The following is a 25384-nucleotide window of genomic DNA, read 5'->3' as shown; positions in this document are numbered from 1 at the left end:
AGTATATCGGGGTGATCCTCTTCTGGGTGATGTAAGGCAGGTCAGTATATCGGGGTGATCCTCTTCTGGGTGATGTAAGGCAGGTCAGTATATCGGGGTGATCCTCTTCTGGGTGATGTAAGGCAGGTCAGTATCTCGGGGTGATCCTCTTCCGGGTGATGTAAGGCAGGTCAGTATATCGGGGCGATCCTCTTCTGGGTGATGTAAGGCAGGTCAGTATATCGGGGTGATCCTCTTCTGGGTGATGTAAGGCAGGTCAGTATCTCGGGGCGATCCTCTTCTGGGTGATGTTAGGCAGGTCAGTATATCGGGGTGATCCTCTTCTGGGTGATGTAAGGCAGGTCAGTATATCGGGGCGATCCTCTTCTGGGTGATGTAAGGCAGGTCAGTATATCGGGGCGATCCTCTTCTGGGTGATGTAAGGCAGGTCAGTATATCGGGGCGATCCTCTTCTGGGTGATGTAAGGCAGGTCAGTATCTCGGGGCGATCCTCTTCTGGGTGATGTAAGGCAGGTCAGTATATCGGGGCGATCCTCTTCTGGGTGATGTAAGGCAGGTCAGTATATCGGGGCGATCCTCTTCTGGGTGATGTAAGGCAGGTCAGTATATCGGGGTGATCCTCTTCTGGGTGATGTAAGGCAGGTCAGTATATCGGGGTGATCCTCTTCTGGGTGATGTAAGGCAGGTCAGTATCTCGGGGTGATCCTCTTCTGGGTGATGTAAGGCAGGTCAGTATATCGGGGTGATCCTCTTCCGGGTGATGTAAGGCAGGTCAGTATATCGGGGCGATCCTCTTCTGGGTGATGTAAGGCAGGTCAGTATATCGGGGTGATCCTCTTCTGGGTGATGTAAGGCAGGTCAGTATCTCGGGGCGATCCTCTTCTGGGTGATGTTAGGCAGGTCAGTATATCGGGGTGATCCTCTTCTGGGTGATGTAAGGCAGGTCAGTATATCGGGGCGATCCTCTTCTGGGTGATGTAAGGCAGGTCAGTATATCGGGGTGATCCTCTTCTGGGTGATGTAAGGCAGGTCAGTATATCGGGGCGATCCTCTTCTGGGTGATGTAAGGCAGGTCAGTATATCGGGGCGATCCTCTTCTGGGTGATGTAAGGCACGTTTGGAATTGGAACCATACCAGGTTACAATGATTATTCAACATAATTCTGCCAGTTCTATACGTTTAGGTTGGTTAAAATTTTCATATTTAGCACCAAATGAATAGAATACTCTGACAATAAAGGTGACGGGGATACAGATTGAAACGATGTATGATAACCGCCAATGACTTATTGATTACAAAGGAAACCAACCCCCCCTCCGAATATAATCATGGCGTTCAGCTGCTGATTTTCATTAACCCTTTAAGGTTGATGTGTTCTTGAGTGCAAAAAAAAATATTATTCTGCAGATCAAGGAGACTGGGTATTCCTCTACTGTCTGGGGTCAGATGCGGGGTTGATGTTAAGCACATTGCGGATGGAGAGACCCCAGACTTCATGTAGAATCATTCTGAGCTGCACTGGGAGGGGGGCTCTATTCTGCTCCCCTAAATGTAATGATATGGCCTGTAATAAGTAAAATATGGAGTCTCACAGCAACAACCTTATATTATGTGGCATATTGTGGCATGGCTCAACAATTACAACTAGTCAATTATGTTGAATAACCAAAGAAATATTTTACACACTATTAGACCACTAAATTTTTTGAGGCTTGCACCATTTATCAGACCCAGGTATGGGTGCAGTTAATTTTCTGGACCCCTTAAGGCCCTTCATTCAAATAATGCATATCATCTATGGGTTATAATACCTTTGTAAAGGCTGGAAGGTAAAAAGAATGCTACAAGTAACAAGTATGTAAACACGTACGAAGGTCGTGCAACAGACACACAGAATAACACGTAAAATACATGGATTACAGAAGATAATTTAAATTCAATAAATACTTTTAAGTGCTTGAATGAACGTGAAGAGGGGGAACGGTTCCTGATCTCCTCCCCGGACACGTTATTTACATGCAGGGAGACATAACCGGCGTCCGCGATTTCCAGCCTCTTAAATACCGACCTCGGCAGCACACAAAAAAAATGCAAAATAACTATTTGCACATAACCCAAGTTTAAAGCGAATGACAGCAGGGAAAATACAGTATTAACCTGAAACAAGCAGGTACTGATTACATTTTTGGTCTATTAAATGCATAGTATAATGCAAGCTTCCGGTACATATAAATATTATTAAAAAAGTATTATTCTTTATTATTTCCAGTATCAAAAAATAAGTTTAGTTAATGGAGAACCAGTTACCTGGAGGAAACATTTTCATTTTCCTTCCTGTAACACAAAGTTCAAACAGTATTAAAATACAGGCCACCGTTAACCATCTCAGCACAAGAAAGGTGAGCAACCCACCGGAGGTTTAATTCACAGACCCGTCTATCTCTACACCGTGCCACACTTACAATTACTTCATGGATCTCATCTATAATATTACTTGTATCTCCGGATGGAGTGAAGGTGGAGACTTACAGGTAGAGGAAGAAAAGACTATTCTTTCTCCTTTCTTCCACAATATGTTTTGGGGTGGATCGGGCAGCTTCTCCATTTGGGCTCGTGCACAGAAAGGTTCGCCAATACTTTTCCAGTTTAAAGAATAAGCTTCCTAATCAGAACATTTCCAGAGACTAGAACCAGGAGAGGGAAGACACTTATCTTTTCTACTTTTCTTTTCAGTCTTGATGTAGCAGCGCTGAACATTTTGACCTCTTCAGCGAGCCGCTACATCTTAAGATTTGGGGAATCCGCAGGGCCAATTTTAACACCGCTTAGGCAACATGATCTGCGAAACAAGTGCAAGACACATCGATCAGAGATCAATAGGGAGGAATGCCAAGAAACATGAGCCTCTTCGTTAACGCGGCTACCGATTTATATCATCTCGGTCTTGATTACTGAAACATCTACCGCCTCGTTGCGCAAATCCACTGCGGAGCCGTTTTTCCAGGACTGCTCTGCTGCTGCCGCTACCTGAATGGCACAAACATACTGCTCCTTGGTGACCATCGGCTGCTCTTTGCCTGCAGGCAAAAAACAATGACAAAATGTTTAATGTTTAACAGGACAATTCGCAGGAAACCGTGCCTCCGCTCTGGACTGCGTATCTCGGACACACATTGCTCGATGTGTCTTGTTACCGTCTTACTTTTTATATTTGCTTTCTTGTCAAGTGATCTTTATCTGTTCCTTGTATTGAAAGTGCCAGCCGATAATCATCGCAGGTTCGTGGTCCTGGATTGATTCTTTTCAGAACTTAGCTTTTAATATTAGCTAGCAGCGCTGCTTAACTTTCATTTTTAGTACATCACTAACCTTTGATGGTTCGAAGAAAATGGCGAAGGAGCTGCGTGTGCGCTTCCCTGTACCGATCGTCCTGCGTTTGGGAATGTGATGGGAATGAAGTGCTGTTCTCGATGATTCCCAGAGGGTTCTGATTGTCCACACGCAACGATCCCTGAGAACCATGCAACTACAGGACAGACGCGAGGGGGTTACATTTCCATGAAAAGGCAGACATCTCAAAACAATAACCTTAATGTTATTCCCCTGGATGGCACCAAGAACATCATTTTCCACCAGCTATATAAAAAGGGAATATATAATAAGAACTGTGAGATGATTATACACCCAGTATAACCAAGGCAACCGTCACATACGTCCCTGCAGCAGAAAACCATGGAATTAAGTTTTGCTTTAAGCGACAGGATATTTAATTTAGGGTAAACAATCCCTGTATAGGCACGAATAGACAAAACTGTCAAATGATGTATTTCTCATACAATAAAATGAGGAAGTTTTTCAATTTTCATATTGACGCTAAAGACCCGCTAATGTATTTAGGATCTAGTGTCATTCTGGTAATATATTCCATGCACACAGAGGAGAGGGTAAATAAATCAATATTACCTCCACTCTCTGGTCGCAGCTTCTGGTGCAGTGCTGACTGATATCCAGAGTGACAATGGTTCCACTTGAAAACTTCATGTTGATGGTAACGGTGTCTGCGTCCTTCATGGCGGCCATGTCTGCGAAAACAAAAAACGCATATCCACACATCAATTCACCGAAACAGCCTCTACACAACAAGCTAAAGCACGTACAGGAACGTTATACCTACCTGGACAGAAAGCATGACCCAATGAGAATATCGTATCAGGGACACCGTCACCAAGTAGCCAGCCGACAATATCAATGTCCAATAAGGCCGCATTATAAAAAATCCCCCCTGCAATGAGATATAAAAACCCTACAATTAACTAGTGAAGGCTAATCTCTCCCGTATACCAACAGGCACGTTTCTAGAAAGCGTAACATGAACCAGCATGTGCTTTTTGTGCAAAATAACATATTGCCTAATGGGCTACATAAAATGTAACGTTAATAAAACACTTTTCATGGGAAAGAAATCTTTATCTTTGGCAGATCTCGTAAATTGCATAATGTTGCATGGGGTTTAACCCTACGTCAGCACTGATACACAAACAGGACTTTATTGGCTTATAGTCAATATCCCAGGTAAGACAGATCGCCGTCACGGAGGTCTCAAGTGGACATCGACAAGTCGGAAGAAATAGGGCCACAACTACGTGGTGCCTGGGAGCCCTATGCAAGAAATGTATTATTTTTTGAAGGGATGCCAAATTTCCGTTTTTTGGGGCAATGTCTACAACATACAATGGCAGACGTCCAGCGTTGCTAATGAAGATGCCACCAGCAGAGTAAAGTTCCTGCTCCCAACTGTTGTAATTGGGTTTTCGGTAGCAAACACTCCCACTGGTAACAGAGTATCGAGGTATTTAATGTATATTTAAAAAAAAAAAAAAAAGTTTTGTAGGGCACTATACCTAAAACAATCCTTAGTGGTACACAATGTTCATTGCTCTTTAATTACTAAACTACCAAAATGCTGTCTCCAAGAACTATGTTTGGGACCCCTGGTTGATCAGCTATATTGTTTCAAAACAGCGACAAATTTGAACATATTACCCGACAGTTTCATCTGACTTAGAGAAGCAGCGGGATACACTCGGCTCACGGTCGACATCCTCTGAATCCTTCCAAGTGCGGTGCTCTCATGGACCTTCTTATACAGGAACTTCAAGGCTGGGTCAAAACGCCTGCACCAAAGCCAAGAAATATGCTCGTGGAGTTATTCAGCAATAATTACAACACGCAAAGCAACCGGATAAAGACCGAGCGTGATTTCAAATTCCATGAACTTTCTTTAAAAATAAATTTTTTTAAAACACGTTTTTCATCTTACTTATAAAAGCCGCACACCAGAGGTCTTCCATATCTGTCTGCTTCATCAAAGCAAACTTCAACAGTTTGCCGATTTGTGCTCAAGAGCTTCTCGCACAGAACAGCTTTACCTGGAAATAACAGAAATCGATACGTCAGAATATTACACGAGGGTAGGAGAAAATGTAAGACTTTAGGTCAAGCAAAGGAACACCACGAAAAGGAAACTAAAATGACTCATGAAATGTCTTTAATAAACTTAATTACTGCAAAGCATTAGGGAACAGTAACCCTCAAGCCCTGAAGTTTGGAATCTCTGTTCAAATCCAACCCAAGAACATCTTCTGTTTTTATCACACGCAGAGCCCTGGGTGCTTACCAGCTCGTACGGTCTCAAGTGCCGTCACGGCTGCTTCTTCAGGTGGTAAACAAATGACAACTCCTAGTACTCTACACAAAATAAAATAGAAAAAAGGTTAATAACAGTTTGTGCAAATCAAATCTATATTTACTTCAGCAGCACTCAAGAGAAACCACGATGGGGCGAAGTCACTAACTCACATTATCTGCTAAACTGGGTTTGCAGGTGATCTGCAGTTTTAACTCACCAAATTCACCATACATCACGGCGGGCCAAGCTTAATGAGCTTCTGCCGCAAGAAGATTGGTTTGCACACATATATAAGTGAGATTTCTTGAAATTTACATCACCAATTCAACTATACATTATACAGAGCCAGAATGTCCTTTTATAATGGATAATGAATCCAGTGAGCTTGAGTCATTACTCTGTTTTGTGAAATAAATAACGCATCCGCGTTATCTGTAAAGTGACATTTTGACCTTTCCTTGGCACTTAAAATGGACCTTGACATTTCATGGCATGAGGAAGAAAACCCTCAAACTACTACATCTGAAGAGAAAAATATATGAAAAGGTATGAAGAAAACATGCCAATCAAACCAACAACGGTCTAGTGGATCTATAAACCAAGGATCTCACTAATCATGCAGAGAAAGAAATGACAACTATTCAATGAGGCATGCGTTTAAACATCGGCACTTGGGAAGACTTGATACTAGAGTACACAAACTGTGCAGTAAGCGATTATATATATATATATATATACACACACAGCGTACAGTTGGTGCTGTCTTACCTCTGGTCCATGAGAACAATGTCCACATCTTGCTCTTGCAGAACCCTTGTCTTTGCTAATAACTCATTGCTAAATGCTCTCTCCACTTCAGACACCTGATCTTCCACAATATAATGCAAGCAGCACCCTTTCTCCTCTGTCAGGATCTGCAGAAGGGCTCTACTGGCATGGGCAACGCCGATCACTGCAAGGCCAATGGTGCTTTCATGGGAGCTCTTTCTACTGTTTAGGCCTCCAGTGGCAACACTATTGGAAGCCTCTGATATAACGTGCCTGTGGTTTGTGTGCCTTGAGGAAGCGGATAGATTTTGCATATGGACGGCACCATACAATGACGGAAGAGTGGAGGAGGTAGATGGGATTTGGTCTTCTCTTCCCAAAATAACACTGGTGGTGGAGCTAATGGCATTCGGGTGACCCGAGAGGAGAGGCGGATGATGGAACGATGGTGGAGAATGTGCCATGTTGGAGTTGGTGCTTGTTGCAATGCAAGTGCTGTTGTGATTGGTTGGTATAATAAACGAAGGCTGAGAAAGCATAGATGAGTCCAGTGCCATAGGGATGTGCCCTCCAAGGCCTGTAGATCTATGCACAGAAGGGAAACAATTCTGAAAAGAATCAGTGATGCAGTAAAATAATCTACACATTTATTAAGGAATCAACATTTCCCCAAATATAAGCTAAAACATGTTAAATATGCTACACATATTTCTGAGCGCACTTACTTGAGTGCATACAAGCTTCTTTCTTCCCAGGAAAACAATCTTATGTCTGAAAGTAGCTCTGGTGAAATGTTTTATCAAATCAACCAATGGGAGTTTCCTGCTTTCCTGGCCATTGTATTTGGTTGCTATGGTAATAGGGCTATTTTCAAATAGTTCTCAAAGACTGGTATACATTACACAATCCTAACATATTACCTCTCAGAATCATACATGACATTCTGTGACAGGACAGGTGACTTTGTGGGATAGTTGCGGTTTTAACACGGTGGCTCTTTATACAGAACTATTTCTTGTTAAAGGAACCATAGAATAACTAGAACTATTCAGCTGAGCGCCCTGCTCCTGCATTGACGAAGCACCCGGGTTCACAGAATGCAATGCAAACAGCCAAAGAAAAAGTAAAGTTTAGGGAAAGATGTTTTTCATGCACACACTACACTTCAGCAGTATAATATATTAATCATGTTCCTTCCCTTAACTTGTCATCTAAACAACCACAGTAGTAGATTCCTGTAAATTCTTGTTTTATTTCCCTAATTTTCCACTTGAAACTCTTGAAACGTTTTCACCCTATAAAAATAATTTTTTTGGAAGCTCCTCTATATTATATAAAAACACTTACAAAAGAAGGGGTCCCCTGCCCCCTTGTTGTTTTATAAGCCTGCGATTTCTGTAGTGCCTGCCAGAAGCCAAGTGCTCCAAGATTCGATCTCTTCTGACCCGCATGGGCAACTCGCAAGACTTACAGTACAACGTTTCCACCACAGATGTTTCCCCAGAATCCTTATGTTCAATTAAGTGCCTTTTAACTGCAAGATCTGTGAATTCTGCAGCGTAATCATGAAGAGTCTTCTTTTTCCGTCCCATGATAAAATACTGCTAAGTCTGAAGTGGCTGTATCTCCTTAATATCATAGGTCCTCGCACATCTCGGAGCTTTTTCTTGTGACATCCAAGCGATACACTTCAAAGCAAAACATTCTAATTTTTTTTTTTTTACATGTGTATCTTTTAATGTATTTAGATTACATAAAGACGCGCAAACCATGCAGTGAAAAGGGTATTCATGACGTTGTAAGTTCTGTTCTTCGTTTGTATTTAGTACCCGCCACGTTTCTTTTTCTCATGACTCAAGAAGGATATACTTCCAAGTGCAGGATGAGAGGGATTTCTTCTATCCTGGATGTAGTCTCGCTCATGATTTCCTTCTTCTGCTCCTGTTGACAGTAGAATACATTACAATTAAAATGTGAAATCTGCACCATACATGCACAGGTAGCAATGGTGTAAAGACAAAAAATGTCATTGTTTGATCATTTACATTTCCATACCCAACCTTAATAACATCTGATCTTTATTGATTGAGAAAAAAAATTATTAATATAAAAAAATCACCATTAATGTGTTTTTCCCTCTTTCCTGAAAGACTGTAATTCTACAAACTCTCTTAGAAAACAAATATGTTTTGTTCATATTTATATTTCAGTGTTTTCTAGGGATTACTTTAAATTTACGTAAAATTTAAAGTAATGCCCCCTGCAAAAAAAAAGCATTATTTCAAATTGTCCCTTTGTTAAGATGATGTTGTGCTCATCATGCATACACGTTCATAACTCGGAACTTTCAAAATGAGCCAACGCTAAGACTCTTGAAATGTTAACCCTTTAATAGCCCATTGTGAATATTTTATGTTGTGACTCGCCAGATGTTTTAACCAGATTGACCTGGTTTTGGTCCTTATAGAAAGCCTTCACCTGTCATTAGTTAAAGATACACTTACTTTGATTTACCTGCATGCAAGCAGGGATAGCAGCCATAGTTTATTGGGAGCAAAAGCACCAAGGGGTCTATGTGACCCTGAGAATCTGCCCCTTAACCCTGAGATTTGGGCAAGACCCCTTAAGAGTTCCTGATGTTACAGAATCCATCCAGAAGGGTCGCGGGGACCCCATGGTGCAAGGATTTACCCAGTTTAGACACTAAGGTCTGAGCAGTGAGCCTTCTGCCCCCATGTATTATCACAAATAGGTTATTTCATATCACCAGACAGTTTATTTCAACTAATACCCTGTACCAGCTTCTTGAAACAAGCTGATGTTAAATTGCGCCTCCATTCATTAAGATTCAATTAACCTTCCTGCTCCAATACGGACTAAATGCTATAAACAATCACCCTGCAGTTAATTCGCTTTCCTCTGACTCCCAAAAACCACTTCTGAAGTCGAGTTTAATGCTCCATACCAGCCGACCCGGATCCAAACACGAAGTAACCGGATGCGGAAGTGTGCCATAGAGATTACAGCAGTGTCGTTAGAGAAACGCTGCGGCGTCTCCCGGCAAACAGCGCCACCTGGCCCCGGTGGAGTGTGCGCATGAACTGCTGCTCGGCAGGATTAGCCCATGTAATGCTTGAGTATTTAGTATTAACCATTTAAGTATTAACCATCCTTCTATTGGGTTATTATTGTTATGTTTTTGCGCTGTTATCAGTGCATTATGGATATAAATCACTTTAGGGATTTCTCATACATCTTTTCTATGCTAGTGATGATGATATGACTGAGCTCACTGTATTGTTAATTTTTAATTTCATTTTTATTTATGTTTCATTAAAAAAAAACCTTTTCCATTTGTGGGAATAGGGATAAATGTTGTTTCTCACTTTTCTCCTTCCGATCTCCAGTGCACTAATCACACTGTGATCAGTAAGCAGGGCTCCATAGATTTGCATTGCTGATCGCAATGCATGCAGTCAGCCAGCAGGGGAGCTGTGGACCTCTCAGACTTGGTTCTTCTTGGGCCCCCTTTGTGGTGGTGTTTCAGGGATGTAAAAGTGTGCTTTTTGTCTTTTCAAGGGGAACCAAAGAAGATCTGTCCCTTCCTTTAGTTTTGTCAATAGAGATATTGTTCCCATGGGTGGGGGGGGATGGGTGCAGTCCCAGAAGAGAAAAGATTGGAAACCTTTCACTTGAGTTGTATGAAGGTTCCACTTTAACTCATTGTCCAGACTCTCTGGATGGAGGTCCGTTGACCTGGAATTGGACTGATAGTGTGCATGATTAGTTTGTCTTGACAATACTTGACAGCAGCTTGATAGCTGTTGAGTGTGTAACTCAACACTCACCTTTTTGGGAGACTAAACGTTTGAAATGTATATGTTAAAAAAAATAATTATTTTTTTTTAGGAAGAAATCTAAATCTGATCTACATTTTTATGTTACATTCATAGTTGCAACAAACAGCAAGCAACGTTATTAAGAACTTATTTTTAAAAAAATGTATCAGAATGACACTTAACTTTGAACACTTCAACTTTAGAACTTTTGAATCCAAAGCTTTCTTTTTTTCTAAGTCTTGACGTCAATAATCAATCTACAAATTCTTCCCAGCCCTTATTGATTTGAAACGCGTTGCCAAAAGCCGTCATCGTCCACTATCAGCCTGGCGTCGAAGTGTCCACCATTTAAAATATTTATTGCATTAATAATAAATTCACAGTTCAACCTATTAAATGCCAAGCCGCCTCTGTTTATTATGACAATTTCCAAATGGGAGATGTGATTAACTGTATTTTGCATTCGATAGTTTCTGAGAAGAGATTTCATTAACCTGACTGCAAATCTGTACTAGAACAAAGAGCTAATATATTCTAAATGAGGTTCGGACTTGTCTTTCAAGGTCGAACTGCCCAACACGCAAACGTCTCTAAGCGTTTGGTGACTCACAATAAGCGTTAGAATATATGTTACCTGTCTATATTGTTGGTGGCATAGAGTTTAAATTGATTTGTTTTCTTTATATTCCCTTGCAGGATGGTTATCATTTCAGAGTCACCTATACACCGTGGAATGAGGCTAATTGGCGTGGAATTATTGTGTACTTTCAGTAGAACCCCATATTGTTCTGTAATATTGTGGCTTCTGGAAATGTTGAAATAAAATAAATAAGAATAATCATACCTAAATAAAGGGTTTATGTGGGCAAAAGCCAATCCACAAGCTGTGCAGCCCCAGATGGGGGTTTTTGGCCTTCCCGGTCCTCGTCGGTGAAGTGTGGTTGGTGAAGCTGGTGAAATCAACTCAACAGAAAATGGGCAGCCTTGGAGCTTCTCAAAGTTTTGCTTTGCCAAACATCTGGGTGGTTGGATCGCCTGTGCAGAGGAAATTAGTCTTGCATCTTGCAGTTCAGATCCGGACCAGTAGTGTAAGTAGGATTTATCTGAAATGCAGATTGAGATTGTACAAGTAAGCAGATGACATTGTATCCAGTTGTGTCAAAAAAAGTCATGATGGTCCGTTTACGCAGCGCAGTGAATGGACACCATCTTCCTTCGATTCACGTGCTTTGACTTCTTTGACTTTTATGTAAAATCTCTAGTCCTGGCTACAGTAGGTGGCACATCGCCCTGACCTTCCGAACGCTGTTCTGTATACATTATCTCAACAATTTAATAAGGCAAAAGGATGTTTGAACTAAATTGTTTAAATGAAATGAGTTTGTTAATGAAGATATAACGGCAGGCAGCGGATGGGAGTTGTGTTGTGTGTAGAGCACTAGATAATACATTTCTAAAGGACCTTGGTCATTGTAAAGAACAATTAGGAGGCAGTGTCTAGACAGACACATCACTGACTGGATGATACCAAGGAGCAAGACGGAGCTATCTTATGAGATCAGGGATGCATCTTGTTTTCTGGCTTCTGAAAAACAAACCATAGTGAAACACGGAATTATATATCTCAAGTGAAATACATATCCTAAATTGCATACTGCCAGCTAACCAAGTATTTAAAGCAGGGGTGTTCAACCTGCGGCCCTCCAGCTGCTGCAGGACTACATCTCCCATACTCCTCAGCCTGCCCCTTAGCTGAAAGAGAATTATGGGAGATGTAGTGCCGCAGCAGCTGGAGGGCCGCAGGTTGGACACCCCTGATTTATAGAATACCTCCGTTAGCCAGCTTCTGGATAAGTGGGGGGCAGTTATGATGAAATAGGCATGACTTTAGCAGTGAGGGCTTCTCCACCAGCATATTGTGCTAACAACCTGCCAACTATCCAATCACTGAAGCCCCACAGTCCCACTGAATCCAGGACAGTTGTCAGGTATGCCTAAAGTTATAAGTGCCAGGCCTATATAGGATTGGTTTTAGACAAGTAAAAGAGGTAAGGGAGGCCGTAAAAGCAAATAACAGGGTAGATTCGCCATAAGACACAGACAGTACTTACATTAAGTTCTACTTTTCCAGGGGAGATTGCCTGAAGCAGGGGAGGACTGGCACCTTCTGGGCTGGGGGGCAGGTACAGCCCCTCCACGTAACATACACACTAGCACACTTACACTCACTAAAATACATACACTCTACTCCTAACTTGTTGGAACTTTTCCTTAAAACCGTTCACATACTATGTGAGGGCCACACTATTACCGCAGGGTCATGTAACATCACATTATGTGACCCCTTAATGGCTGGCATCACCCTGCTATGGTTGGCGTGACCCCGCTTTGACTGGCCATCTTTGAAAGTGTTGAACCAGCCCAAGGGGCAGATTTTTTCCCCTCCCCAATGGGCTAATCACCCTAGCCTGAAGAAAGTACATATGGATTATTGGTAGTCCTAGCCATGATTTACTTAAATTTGCATATTCGTCCCCATTGTATCCCAATCAAAACATCTGTAGACTACATTACTTATTATTCAGTAGCACTTCTACTTTCCATCTGTTATAGGGTTAACTGGAAAGCGCTAGGTAAATCTATCAGCACTCAATAATCAATATACATACGTTTTATCTCATGTCACAATGTAAAGGTGAGATCCCATACCCTACCGTATGATACCATGCAGGACGGCCACCGGCTCATGGTCACATTTAGCGTTATTGTTCCGCTACCTCGGCCAGTAGGTAAAACACAATTTCTTTTGAACAGATGCCACAAAGTAACTTTTCCCTAAACGCAGATTAATGGATTAATTACATTTCATAAACAACGTAACAAATGTAGCAGCTTTACAGAATACGCAATATGCTCCATTACACGCCATATTAAAATGTATAATTCACTTTGCCCTTGCCTCCGTTATTTCAGAGCGGCATTAATGCAGAACTTCAAATGCAAAGCATGATTTGGTTGCATATAAGGGAGGCCTCGCTCGCTACAACGCGCGTCACTCCGCAATAAATAAGGGCAATGCTCATAAAGGTGGACAGGACAAGTATATTAATGTCAGCACTTAGGAATCCTCTAATGCCCGAAGTCTTTGTAGAAGAACTCTGACTAATTCAACGTACGTGGCATCGCTGGATGCCAAAACACGACTTTAACTGTATTAATACGATTAAAGTGATTACGTCTTCAGCAAACAGTAAGTTTGTGGCGTATTCAACAAAACAGGAGTTTAAAGGGAAGTTAAACTTTTGAGCTCTCTTTACCTAATGCGTTGATTCGTCGTAGTCTGTCAATTCTAGTTTTGTCAGATGCTTTGAATGTATGGAGCTGCAGCTTCTCTTAAAGATAAAGAGTGTCCCTTTAAATCAATAATTTAACATTCAAGGGATCTTCCAGGCCTGACTCTGAACCATTTAATATTATCTTTAACCATTGTTTATAGATCACTACAGCAAATAAACCCATGCTATGGTGTTTTCAGATAAAAACATTAAATGTTATAATTATATATATATTTATTAGAATCCCAAATTTGTATGCCACCGGAGTAGCCACCTTAGCTCCCAATTCTTCTAAGTTGGTTTATTATTTTCGCCCACATTGTTATTTCTCCCCGTTTGTTCATTTACATCACCCTTTTTATCTTCTTCATACTCTTTGGAGAGGAACGTGGTAGAGAAAGTCTATATTTCTGTAGTACGTAAGTATTTTAGCTTCTTTTCCATATTTGCGAACTGATTGGCGAGCAGAATACTTTTTTTAGGCGGTGTGGGTGGTAAAATTTGATTTATACATCAGCTCTGTAAACACTTGTCAGGTTTAAGTCACTATGCGAACATATGGAAACTCATAAACCACATCTTGTACAGACACGGTATGGTTGGTAAAGCCTGCCAGCTGTCAGTGGGGGGGCCGAGGCGCACCCACCAATAAGACTGATATCAATTTAGATTTGTCAGCCATTGAATCTTAGTGCGATGCGTAACATTTCCAATACACAGTCGCGCCCAATTTAGGTTGTCTCATGCTGGACATCAGAAAGATGAAAAGCAACACATTGGTTTCCAAATCTATGGCTAATGGCGTAGTCATCAACTACATGATTGGTTGGAAAATGAAAAAACAGATTGACACGCTAGAGTTATCAAGAACAAGCGTCCAACAGAGTGGTTTTCCAAAGCTTGGGTGTGTTTTCCATGATAAAGTAAGTCAATCCCTAAACATAAACTGTTTATATTGGCAGATCCATGATGTGCAATAGTCCACATCAAGAGTCCAGTAAACCGTCAAATGAGGGATTTAGTATATTGTAGGGGGGGGTGAAATGTATGAAATGGGACTCGGTAAGAAGAGAATTCTGATAAACGTATAACGTTAGACCTAAAACCTGAAGAATATAGGTTTAGCCTTAGAAAAGAAGGGCAGGTTAAGTGTTAAGTGAGCAGGGGTGACATTTTGGATTTGAGGAACGCAGTGTTCAGGGGCATTGGTCCGGTGTGCTGCTGCTGCTGCGTCATGGACCCGTTACAGGGAAGATCCCCGATATATCCCTAAAAGTCCCGTTTACACAACGGAGGACTATGGAGAGCTGGCTTCCTTTTAAAAGAGCCGCACACCTTAAACACACAGAGCACAGGGATTTGATGTAAGGGTCGGGCCTAGGGTAGCAGCCGATGTAAATACCCTACCGCTTGAATACAGCATCCTAGAAAGGACACCCTTTTCTTTGCTTTTAAAGTATTTTATTAATTCAAAAAATGATAATCCGGTAGATACCCGTCACATACATTCATGAGCGCTGCGAGACAGCACAGAAGAAAAACGCACGATCAAAACAGTCAAGAAGAAGACAAGAGCACCTTATAACTTGCTAGCTATTTTGTAATTGACACAGCATTTCATTTACACAACTTTCGGCTGTTTCTATACAAATTATTGTGTCTTTTAGGGCCGTAAAACCCTGTGATACCCTCATACCCAACAAACATTATTAGCTCCTAGAAAGAAGGACTGAGAGGTTTAAGTTAAAAAGGGACATTTGGAATAGATGGTTTTGTCATTTTGTGTGTGTGTGGCATACGTACATGATTATTAAATTATACATTCATAAATCCATAAACCATATATTCAAACTAAATAACAAACAAAAAAACGGTTACATTTCAAATAGTTTCCATATATGGTCAACATGCATGACACGTCTTGATTCCGCCAGAGCTTCTGACATCACAGTGGGCACAGCTTCGTAACTGACACAAGGTAAGTGTAACCCGGAGCTGAAGCCTCCAGGTAACTTATTTCTTTTAGCTTGGAAAGGGAAACCGGAGAAGAGGCAAGAGATTGACAATCAGAGGACAAAGCCTTGAAGATAAGAAGGTTCTGGAATGAAAATGCGAACTGCTAAACCGTAAGTCTTTTCTATTCCTCTGTGAAATCTCAGAAGGTTTTGAAGATATCGTTAGATTTATGAATGTTTTCAGAGTTTGTGGTGCTTCTGTCTTTAGTCTCTTTTTGACCGGGAAGAACACCCAACTCTGATGTTACCGGATTAGGTTGTATGTAACAACATAATCAGAATTTAGCGGCATGCAGCAGGAGGATATATTGTTCAGAATGTGCAGCCGCTAATTACCGTATTTGCTTGATTATAAGACTGGGGCAGAGTGGTAAATAGGGGGGTATAAGGTATATCAGGGTGGCATAGTGGCAAGTAAGGGGGTATAAGGCATATGTGGGGGCATGCATTTCAGGATTGAAGATAAGAAGATTCTGAATTGAAGATGCGAACTGCTAAACCGTAAGTCTTTTCTATTCCTCTGTGAAATCTCAGAAGGTTTTGAAGATATCGTTAGATTTATGAATGTTTTCAGAGTTTGTGGTGCTTCTGTCTTTAGTCTCTTTTTGACCGGGAAGAACACCCAACTCTGATGTTACTGGATTATGTTGTATGTAACTGTGTAGAGTTGTTACCGCTTCTGCTGTATGTCATGTTTAGTTTCTATTGTCTGGATTAGCGGCCTGTAGCAGGAGGACATGTTGTTCAGAATGCGCAGCCGCTGATTATATATTCAGATTATGATGTCAGAAACTAAACCTGCGGAGATCCCAGAATCTCAGCAATAAAACTGAATACAGCTGGGGCCGTAACAAAAATCATTTATACAAATTGAACGGTTACATTTCAAATAGTTTCCATATATGGTCAACATGCATGACACGTCTTGATTCCGCCAGAGCTTCTGACATCACAGTGGGCACAGCTTCGTAACTGGCACAAGGTAAGTGTAGCAAGGAGCTGAAGCCTCCAGGTGACTTATTTCTTTTAGCTTGGAAAGGGAAACCGGAGAAGAGGCAATAGATTTACAATCAGAGGACAAAGCATTGAAGATAAGAAAGTTCTGGACTGAAGATGCGAACTGCTAAACCGTAAGTCTTTTCTATTCCTCTGTGAATCTCAGAAGTGTTGGAAGTTTTTGAAGATATCGTTAGATTTGTGAATGTTTTCAGAGTTTGTGGTGCTTCTGTCTTTAGTCTCTTTTTGACCGGGAAGAACACCCAACTCTGATGTTACTGGATTAGGTTGTATGTAACAACATAATCAGAATTAGCGGCATGTAGCAGGAGGATATATTGTTCAGAATGCGCAGCCGCTAATTACCGTATTTGCTTGATTATAAGACTGGGGCAGAGTGGTAAATAGGGGGGTATAAGGTATATCAGGGTGGCATAGTGGCAAGTAATGGGGTATAAGGCATATGTGGGGGCATGCATTTCTGGATTGAAGATAAGAAGATTCTGGATTGAAGATGTGAACTGCTAAACCGTAAATCTTTTCTATTCCTCTGTGAAATCTCAGACGTTTTTGAAGATATCGTTAGATTTATGAATGTTTTCAGAGTTTGTGGTGCTTCTGTCTTTAGTCTCTTTTTGACCGGGAAGAGCACCCAACTCTGATGTTACCGGATTATGTTGTATGTAACTGTGTAGAGTTGTTACCGCTTCTGCTGTATGTCATGTTTAGTTTCTATTGTCTGGATTATCGGCCTGTAGCAGGAGGACATGTTGTTCAGAATGCGCAGCCGCTGATTATATCTTCAGATTATGATGTCAGAAACTGAACCTGCGGAGATCCCAGAATCTCAGCAATAAAACTGAATACAGCTGGGGCCGTAACAAAAATCATTTATACAAATTGAACGGTTACATTTCAAATAGTTTCCATATATGGTCAACATGCATGACACGTCTTGATTCCGCCAGAGCTTCTGACATCACAGTGGGCACAGCTTCGTAACTGGCACAAGGTAAGTGTAGCCAGGAGCTGAAGCCTCCAGGTAACTTATTTCTTTTTAGCTTGGAAAGGGAAACCGGAGAAGAGGCAATAGATTGACAATCAGAGGACAAAGCATTGAAGATAAGAAGGTTCTGGACTGAAGATGCGAACTGCTAAACCGTAAGTCTTTTCTATTCCTCTGTGAAATCTCAGAAGTGTTGGAAGTTTTTGAAGATATCGTTAGATTTATGAATGTTTTCAGAGTTTGTGGTGCTTCTGTCTTTAGTCTCTTTTTGACCGGGAAGAACACCCAACTCTGATGTTACCGGATTACGTTGTATGTAACAACATAATCAGAATTAGCGGCATGTAGCAGGAGGATATATTGTTCAGAATGTGCAGCCGCTAATTACCGTATTTGCTTGATTATAAGAATGGTAAATAGGGGGGAATAAGGTATATCAGGGTGGCAAAGTGGCAAGTAAAGGCGTATAAGGCATATGTGGGGGCATGCATTGCAGGATTGAAGTTAAGAAGATTCTGGATTGAAGATGCGAACTGCTAAACCGTAACTCTTTTTGAAGATATCGTAAGATTTATGAATGTTTTCAGAGTCTGTGGTGCTTCTGTCTTTAGTCTCTTTTTGACCGGGAAGAACACCCAACTCTGATGTTAACGTATTATGTTGTATGTAACTGTGTAGAGTTGTTACCGCTTCTGCTGTATGTCATGTTTAGTTTCTATTGTCTGGATTAGCGGCCTGTAGCAGGAGGACATGTTGTTCAGAATGCGCAGCCGCTGATTGTATCTTCAGATTATGATGTCAGAAACTGAACCTGCGGAGATCCCAGAATCTCAGCAATAAAACTGAATACAGCTGGGGCCGTAACAAAAATCATTTATACAAATTGAACGGTTACATTTCAAATAGTTTCCATATATGGTCAACATGCATGACACGTCTTGATTCCGCCAGAGCTTCTGACATCACAGTGGGCACAGCTTCGTAACTGGCACAAGGTAAGTGTAGCAGGGAGCTGAAGCCTCCAGGTAATTTATTTCTTTTAGCTTGGAAAGGGAAACCGGAGAAGAGGCAATAGATTGACAATCAGAGGACAAAGCATTGAAGATAAGAAGGTTCTGGACTGAAGATGCGAACTGCTAAACCGTAAGTCTTTTCTATTCCTCTGTGAATCTCAGAAGTGTTGGAAGTTTTTGAAGATATCGTTAGATTTATGAATGTTTTCAGAGTTTGTGGTGCTTCTGTCTTTAGTCTCTTTTTGACCGGGAAGAACACCCAACTCTGATGTTACCGGATTAGGTTGTATGTAACAACATAATCAGAATTAGCGGCATGTAGCAGGAGGATATATTGTTCAGAATGCGCAGCCGCTAATTACCGTATTTGCTTTATTAAAGGACTGGGGCAGAGTGGTAAATAGGGGGTATAAGGTATATCAGGGTGGCAAAGTGGCAAGTAAGGGGGTATAAGGCATATGTGGAGGCATGCATTTCTGGATTGAAGATAAGAAGATTCTGGATTGAAGATGTGAACTGCTAAACCGTAAGTCTTTTCTATTCCTCTGTGAATCTCAGAAGTTTTTGAAGATATCGTAAGATTTATGAATGTTTTCAGAGTTTGTGGTGCTTCTGTCTTTAGTCTCTTTTTGACCGGGAAGAACACCCAACTGAGTTGTTACCGCTTCTGCTGTATGTCATGTTTAGTTTCTATTTTCTGGATTAGCGGCCTGTAGCAGGAGGACATGTTGTTCAGAAGGCGCAGCCGCTGATTATATCTTCAGATTATGATGTCAGAAACTGAACCTGCGGAGATCCCAGAATCTCAGCAATAAAACTGAATACAGCTGGGGCCGTAACAAAAATCATTTATACAAATTGAACGGTTACATTTCAAATAGTTTCCATATATGGTCAACATGCATGACACGTCTTGATTCCGCCAGAGCTTCTGACATCACAATGGGCACAGCTTCGTAACTGGCACAAGGTAAGTGTAGCAAGGAGCTGAAGCCTCCAGGTAACTTATTTCTTTTAGCTTGGAAAGGGAAACCGGAGAAGAGGCAATAGATTTACAATCAGAGGACAAAGCATTGAAGATAAGAAGGTTCTGGACTGAAGATGTGAACTGCTAAACCGTAAGTCTTTTCTATTCCTCTGTGAATCTCAGAAGGTTTTGAAGATATCGTTAGATTTATGAATGTTTTCAGAGTTTGTGGTGCTTCTGTCTTTAGTCTCTTTTTGACCGGGAAGAACACCCAACTCTGATGTTACTGGATTAGGTTGTATGTAACAACATAATCAGAATTAGCGGCATGTGGCAGGAGGATATATTGTTCAGAATGTGCAGCCGCTAATTACCGTATTTGCTTGATTATAAGACTGGGGCAGAGTGGTAAATAGGGGGGTATAAGGTATATCAGGTGGCAAAGTGGCAAGTAAGGGGGTATAAGGCATATGTGGGGGCATGCATTTCTGGATTGAAGATAAGAAGATTTTGGATTGAAGATGTGAACTGCTAAACCGTAAGTCTTTGCTATTCCTCTGTGAAATCTCAGATGTTTTTGAAGATATCGTTAGATTTATGAATGTTTTCAGAGTTTGTGGTGCTTCTGTCTTTAGTCTCTTTTTGACCGGGAAGAACACCCAACTCTGATGTTACCGGATTATGTTGTATGTAACTGTGTAGAGTTTTTACCGCTTCTGTCCTGCGTCGTGTTTAGTTGCCTTTTTTTTCAGAATTAGCGGCATGTAGCAGGAGGACATATTGTTCAGAATGTGCAGCCGATAATTACTGTATTTGCTTGATTATAAGGCAAGTTTTTTTCAGACCTTCCGGTGCTGTACCGGTGGACTCATCCGGCTGCCCCCACTAGACACCAGGGAGTCTGGAGCATGGGAGGCAAGTCTAGGGATGCATTGGTAAATCAGGGGGGCATATAGAGGGGGTATAAGGCATATCTGGGGGCAGAGTGGTAAATAGTGGGTAAGGTATATCAGGGAGGCAAAGTGGCAAGTAGGGGGGGGCATAAGATTCTGGATTGAAGATGCGAACTGCTAAACCGTAAGTCTTTTCTATTCCTCTGTGAAACCTCAGAAGGTTTTGAAGATATCGTTAGATTTATGAATGTTTTCAGAGTTTGTGGTGCTTCTGTCTTTAGTCTCTTTTTGACCGGGAAGAACACCCAACTCTGATGTTACTGGATTAGGTTGTATGTAACAACATAATCAGAATTAGCGGCATGTAGCAGGAGGATATATTGTTCAGAATGCGCGGCCGCTAATTACCGTATTTGCTTTATTAAAGGACTGGGGCAGAGTGGTAAATAGGGGGGGGGTATGAGGTATATCAGGGTGGCAAAATGGCAAGTAAGGGGGTATAAGGCATATGTGGGGGCATGCATTTCTGGATTGAAGATAAGAAGATTCTGGATTGAAGATGTGAACTGCTAAACCGTAAGTCTTTGCTATTCCTCTGTGAATCTCAGAAGTTTTTGAAGATATCGTTAGATTTATGAATGTTTTCAGAGTTTGTGGTGCTTCTGTCTTTAGTCTCTTTTTGACCGGGAAGAACACCCAACTCTGATGTTACCGGATTAGGTTGTATGTAACAACATAATCAGAATTAGCGGCATGTAGCAGGAGGATATATTGTTCAGAACGTGGAGCCGCTAATTACCGTATTTGCTTGATTATAAGACTGGGGCAGAGTGGTAAATAGGGGGGGTATAAGGTATATCAGGGTGGCAAAGTGGCAAGTACGGGGGTATAAGGCATATGTGGGGGCATGCATTTCTGGATTGAAGATAAGAAGATTGTGGATTGAAGATGCGAACTCCTAAACCGCAAATCTTTTCTAATCCTCTGTGAAATCTCAGAAGTTTTTGAAGATATCGTTAGATTTATGAATGTTTTCAGAGTTTGTGGTGCTTCTGTCTTTAGTCTCTTTTTGACCGGGAAGAACACCCAACTCTGATGTTACCGGATTATGTTGTATGTAACTGTGTAGAGTTGTTACCGCTTCTGCTGTATGTCATGTTTAGTTTCTATTGTCTGGATTAGCGGCCTGTAGCAGGAGGACGTGTTGTTCAGAATGCGCAGCCGCTGATTATATATTCAGATTATGATGTCAGAAACTGAACCTGCGGAGATCCCAGAATCTCAGCAATAAAACTGAATACAGCTGGGGCCGTAACAAAAATCATTTATACAAATTGAACGGTTACATTTCAAATAGTTTCCATATATGGTCAACATGCATGACACGTCTTGATTCCGCCAGAGCTTCTGACATCACAATGGGCACAGCTTCGTAACTGGCACAAGGTAAGTGTAGCAGGGAGCTGAAGCCTCCAGGTGATTTATTTCTTTTTAGCTTGGAAAGGGAAACCGGAGAAGAGGCAATAGATTGACAATCAGAGGACAAAGCATGGAAGATAAGAAGATTCTGGACTGAAGATGTGAACTGCTAAACCGTAAGTCTTTTCTATTCCTCTGTGAAATCTCAGAAGTTTTTGAAGATATCGTTAGATTTATGGATGTTTTCAGAGTTTGTGGTGCTTCTGTCTTTAGTCTCTTTTTGACCGGGAAGAACACCCAACTCTGATGTTACCGGATTATGTTGTATGTAACTGTGTAGAGTTTTTACCGCTTCTGTCCTGCGTCGTGTTTAGTTGCCTTTTTTTTCAGAATTAGCGGCATGTAGCAGGAGGACATATTGTTCAGAATGTGCAGCCGATAATTACTGTATTTGCTTGATTATAAGGCAAGTTTTTTTTCAGACCTTCCGGTGCTGAACCGGTGGACTCATCCGGCTGCCCCCACTAGACACCAGGGAGTCTGGAGCATGGGAGGCAAGTCTAGGGATGCATTGGTAAATCAGGGGGGCATATAGAGGGGGTATAAGGCATATCTGGGGGCAGAGTGGTAAATAGGGGGTAAGGTATATCAGGGAGGCAAAGTGGCAAGTAGGGGGGGGCATAAGATTCTGGATTGAAGATAAGAAGATTCTGGATTGAAGATGCGAACTGCTAAACTGTAAGTCTTTTCTATTCCTCTGTGAATCTCAGAAGGTTTTGAAGATATCGTTAGATTTATGAATGTTTTCAGAGTTTGTGGTGCTTCTGTCTTTAGTCTCTATTTGACCGGGAAGAACACCCAACTCTGATGTTACCGGATTAGGTTGTATGTAACAACATAATCAGAATTAGCAGCATGTAGCAGGAGGATATATTGTTCAGAATGCGCAGCCGCTAATTACCGTATTTGCTTCATTATAAGACTGGGGCAGAGGGGTAAATAGGGGGGTATAAGGTATATCAGGGTGGCAAAGTGGCAAGTAAGGGGGTATAAGGCATATGTGGGGGCATGCATTTCTGGATTGAAGATAAGAAGGTTCTGGACTGAAGATGTGAACTGCTAAACCGTAAGTCTTTTCTATTCCTCTGTGAAATCTCAGAAGTTTTTGAAGATATCGTTAGATTTATGAATGTTTTCAGAGTTTGTGGTGCTTCTGTCTTTAGTCTCTTTTTGACCGGGAAGAACACCCAACTCTGATGTTACCGGATTATGTTGTATGTAACTGTGTAGAGTTGTTACCGCTTCTGCTGTATGTCATGTTTAGTTTCTATTGTCTGGATGAGCGGGCTGTAGCAGGAGGACATGTTGTTCAGAATGCGCAGCCGCTGATTATATCTTCAGATTATGATGTCAGAAACTGAACCTGCGGAGATCCCAGAATCTCAGCAATAAAACTGAATACAGCTGGGGCCATAACAAAAATCATTTATAAAAATTGAACGGTTACATTTCAAATAGTTTCCATATATGGTCAACATGCATGACACGTCTTGATTCCACCAGAGCTTCTGACATCACAATGGGCACAGCTTCGTAACTGGCACAAGGTAAGTGTAGCAGGGAGCTGAATCCTCCAGGTAACTTATTTCTTGTAGCTTGGAAAGGGGAACCTGAGAAGAGGCAATAGATTTACAATCAGAGGACAAAGCATTGAAGATAAGAAGGTTCTGGACTGAAGATGCGAACTGCTAAACCGTAAGTCTTTTCTATTCCTCTGTGAAATCTCAGAAGTTTTTGAAGATATCGTAAGATTTATGAATGTTTTCAGAGTTTGTGGTGCTTCTGTCTTTAGTCTCTTTTTGACCGGGAAGAACACCCAACTCTGATGTTACCGGATTAGGTTGTATGTAACAACATAATCAGAATTAGCGGCATGTAGCAGGAGGATATATTGTTCAGAATGCGCGGCCGCTAATTACCGTATTTGCTTAATTATAAGACTGGGGCAGAGTGGTAAATAGGGGGTATGAGGTATATCAGGGTGGCAAAATGGCAAGTAAGTGGGTATAAGGCATTTGTGGGGGCATGCATTTCTGGATTGAAGATAAGAAGATTCTGGATTGAAGATGCGAACTGCTAAACCGTAAGTCTTTTCTATTCCTCTGTGAATCTCAGAAGTTTTTGAAGATATCGTTAGATTTATGAATGTTTTCAGAGTTTGTGGTGCTTCTGTCTTTAGTCTCTTTTTGACCGGGAAGAACACCCAACTCTGATGTTACCGGATTATGTTGTATGTAACTGTGTAGAGTTGTTACCGCTTCTGCTGTATGTCATGTTTAGTTTCTATTGTCTGGATTAGCGGCCTGTAGCAGGAGGACATGTTGTTCAGAATGCGCAGCCGCTGATTATATATTCAGATTATGATGTCAGAAACTGAACCTGCGGAGATCCCAGAATCTCAGCAATAAAACTGAATACAGCTGGGGCCGTAACAAAAATTAGGAATTATAGGACAAGGTTTTAAAACCGTAGCTACTGTATTCAGACCTATATACAGAAGAGGATTGAAAGCATCTTCTTTTTCTGTTATCTCGTTTGTGAACCTTTTACATTTTTCATCCATACGTATTAGACTTGTGCATTCAGATTTCTACGAATTGCAATAAAGCTCCGAAAACCAAGACAGACTCCCTATGAATAGGATGAAAACAAAGCAAACAACTCTGAATTTTTATCCGAAATTCGTGGGTCCACATTCGCTGACACGCACTCACACTGTCACTCACACTGTCACTCACTCTCTCACACTCTCATTCAGTCTCTCTCATGCTTTCTAAATGTTTCCCTGCCTTTTCTGCCAACCATCAGTGAGTGAGACTGAATGGGGGTGTATGTGGGCAATGGGCCACAAATTTAGTTCAAAGTTAATTATGCCCATGAATTTTTACCCAAACTCAATGGGCAGGGAACGGAATTCGTTGCCTAAGAACAAATGAGCCAAAAACAAACCGAAACATTTGTCCGAACAGTTTTTGGCCCATTTGCACATGTCTAATACATACATATACACACATACATAAAGTACATGTGATTGCCGTTAATCTGGCCCTGCATCCTGTGGGCTGGAATCATTATAACACTGCATCGTTAAACTTCTGCTGTATACAGTAGGAGGTATGTACTGTAATGTACATAAAACACGTGGCACATTCTGACCCCGGGAGCATGTAAAGCCAGGTGGCCCCATCGGCCCCTTACCCCCATAACTCACATGCACACCAACTCACAACTTACTAACACACACTCCTTCTCAGACAGACATACAAATTGACATACACATTTATACTTACACACACCGACACATAAACATAAATATAACTTATAAAATAATAATAAAAATATTAATATGCACTTACACATTATTTACATTATTATACATTCAT

At 41.3% G+C, this 25384-nt stretch overlaps 1 protein-coding gene across 2 annotated transcripts; it reads right to left on the bottom strand.

Annotated features, from left to right (window-relative positions):
- Window positions 1-2103: 2103 nt before the first annotated feature.
- Window positions 2104-8075, bottom strand: LOC128470582 (myo-inositol 2-dehydrogenase-like). Of its 2 annotated transcripts, XM_053452465.1 has the most exons (10): window positions 7806-8075; window positions 6459-7043; window positions 5679-5749; window positions 5322-5430; window positions 5045-5175; window positions 4176-4283; window positions 3965-4083; window positions 3371-3527; window positions 2926-3078; window positions 2104-2840 (listed from the first exon to the last, which is right to left on the bottom strand). In XM_053452465.1, the coding sequence occupies exons 1-9, from the start codon at window positions 8048-8050 to the stop codon at window positions 2930-2932; spliced, it is 1674 nt and encodes a 557-aa protein (XP_053308440.1). In that variant the 5' UTR covers window positions 8051-8075; the 3' UTR covers window positions 2104-2840; window positions 2926-2929. The 2 variants fall into 2 exon arrangements, with proteins under 2 accessions (XP_053308440.1, XP_053308439.1); XM_053452464.1 differs by having other exon boundaries at window positions 2104-3078.
- Between the last annotated feature and the right edge of the window lie 17309 nt (window positions 8076-25384).

The sequence above is a fragment of the Spea bombifrons genome, chromosome 12 (assembly GCF_027358695.1).
Source record: "Spea bombifrons isolate aSpeBom1 chromosome 12, aSpeBom1.2.pri, whole genome shotgun sequence".
NCBI lineage: Eukaryota > Metazoa > Chordata > Amphibia > Anura > Pelobatidae > Spea > Spea bombifrons.
Note: the sequence above shows the minus strand (reverse complement) of the source record. Positions and strands in the feature narration are given on the sequence as shown.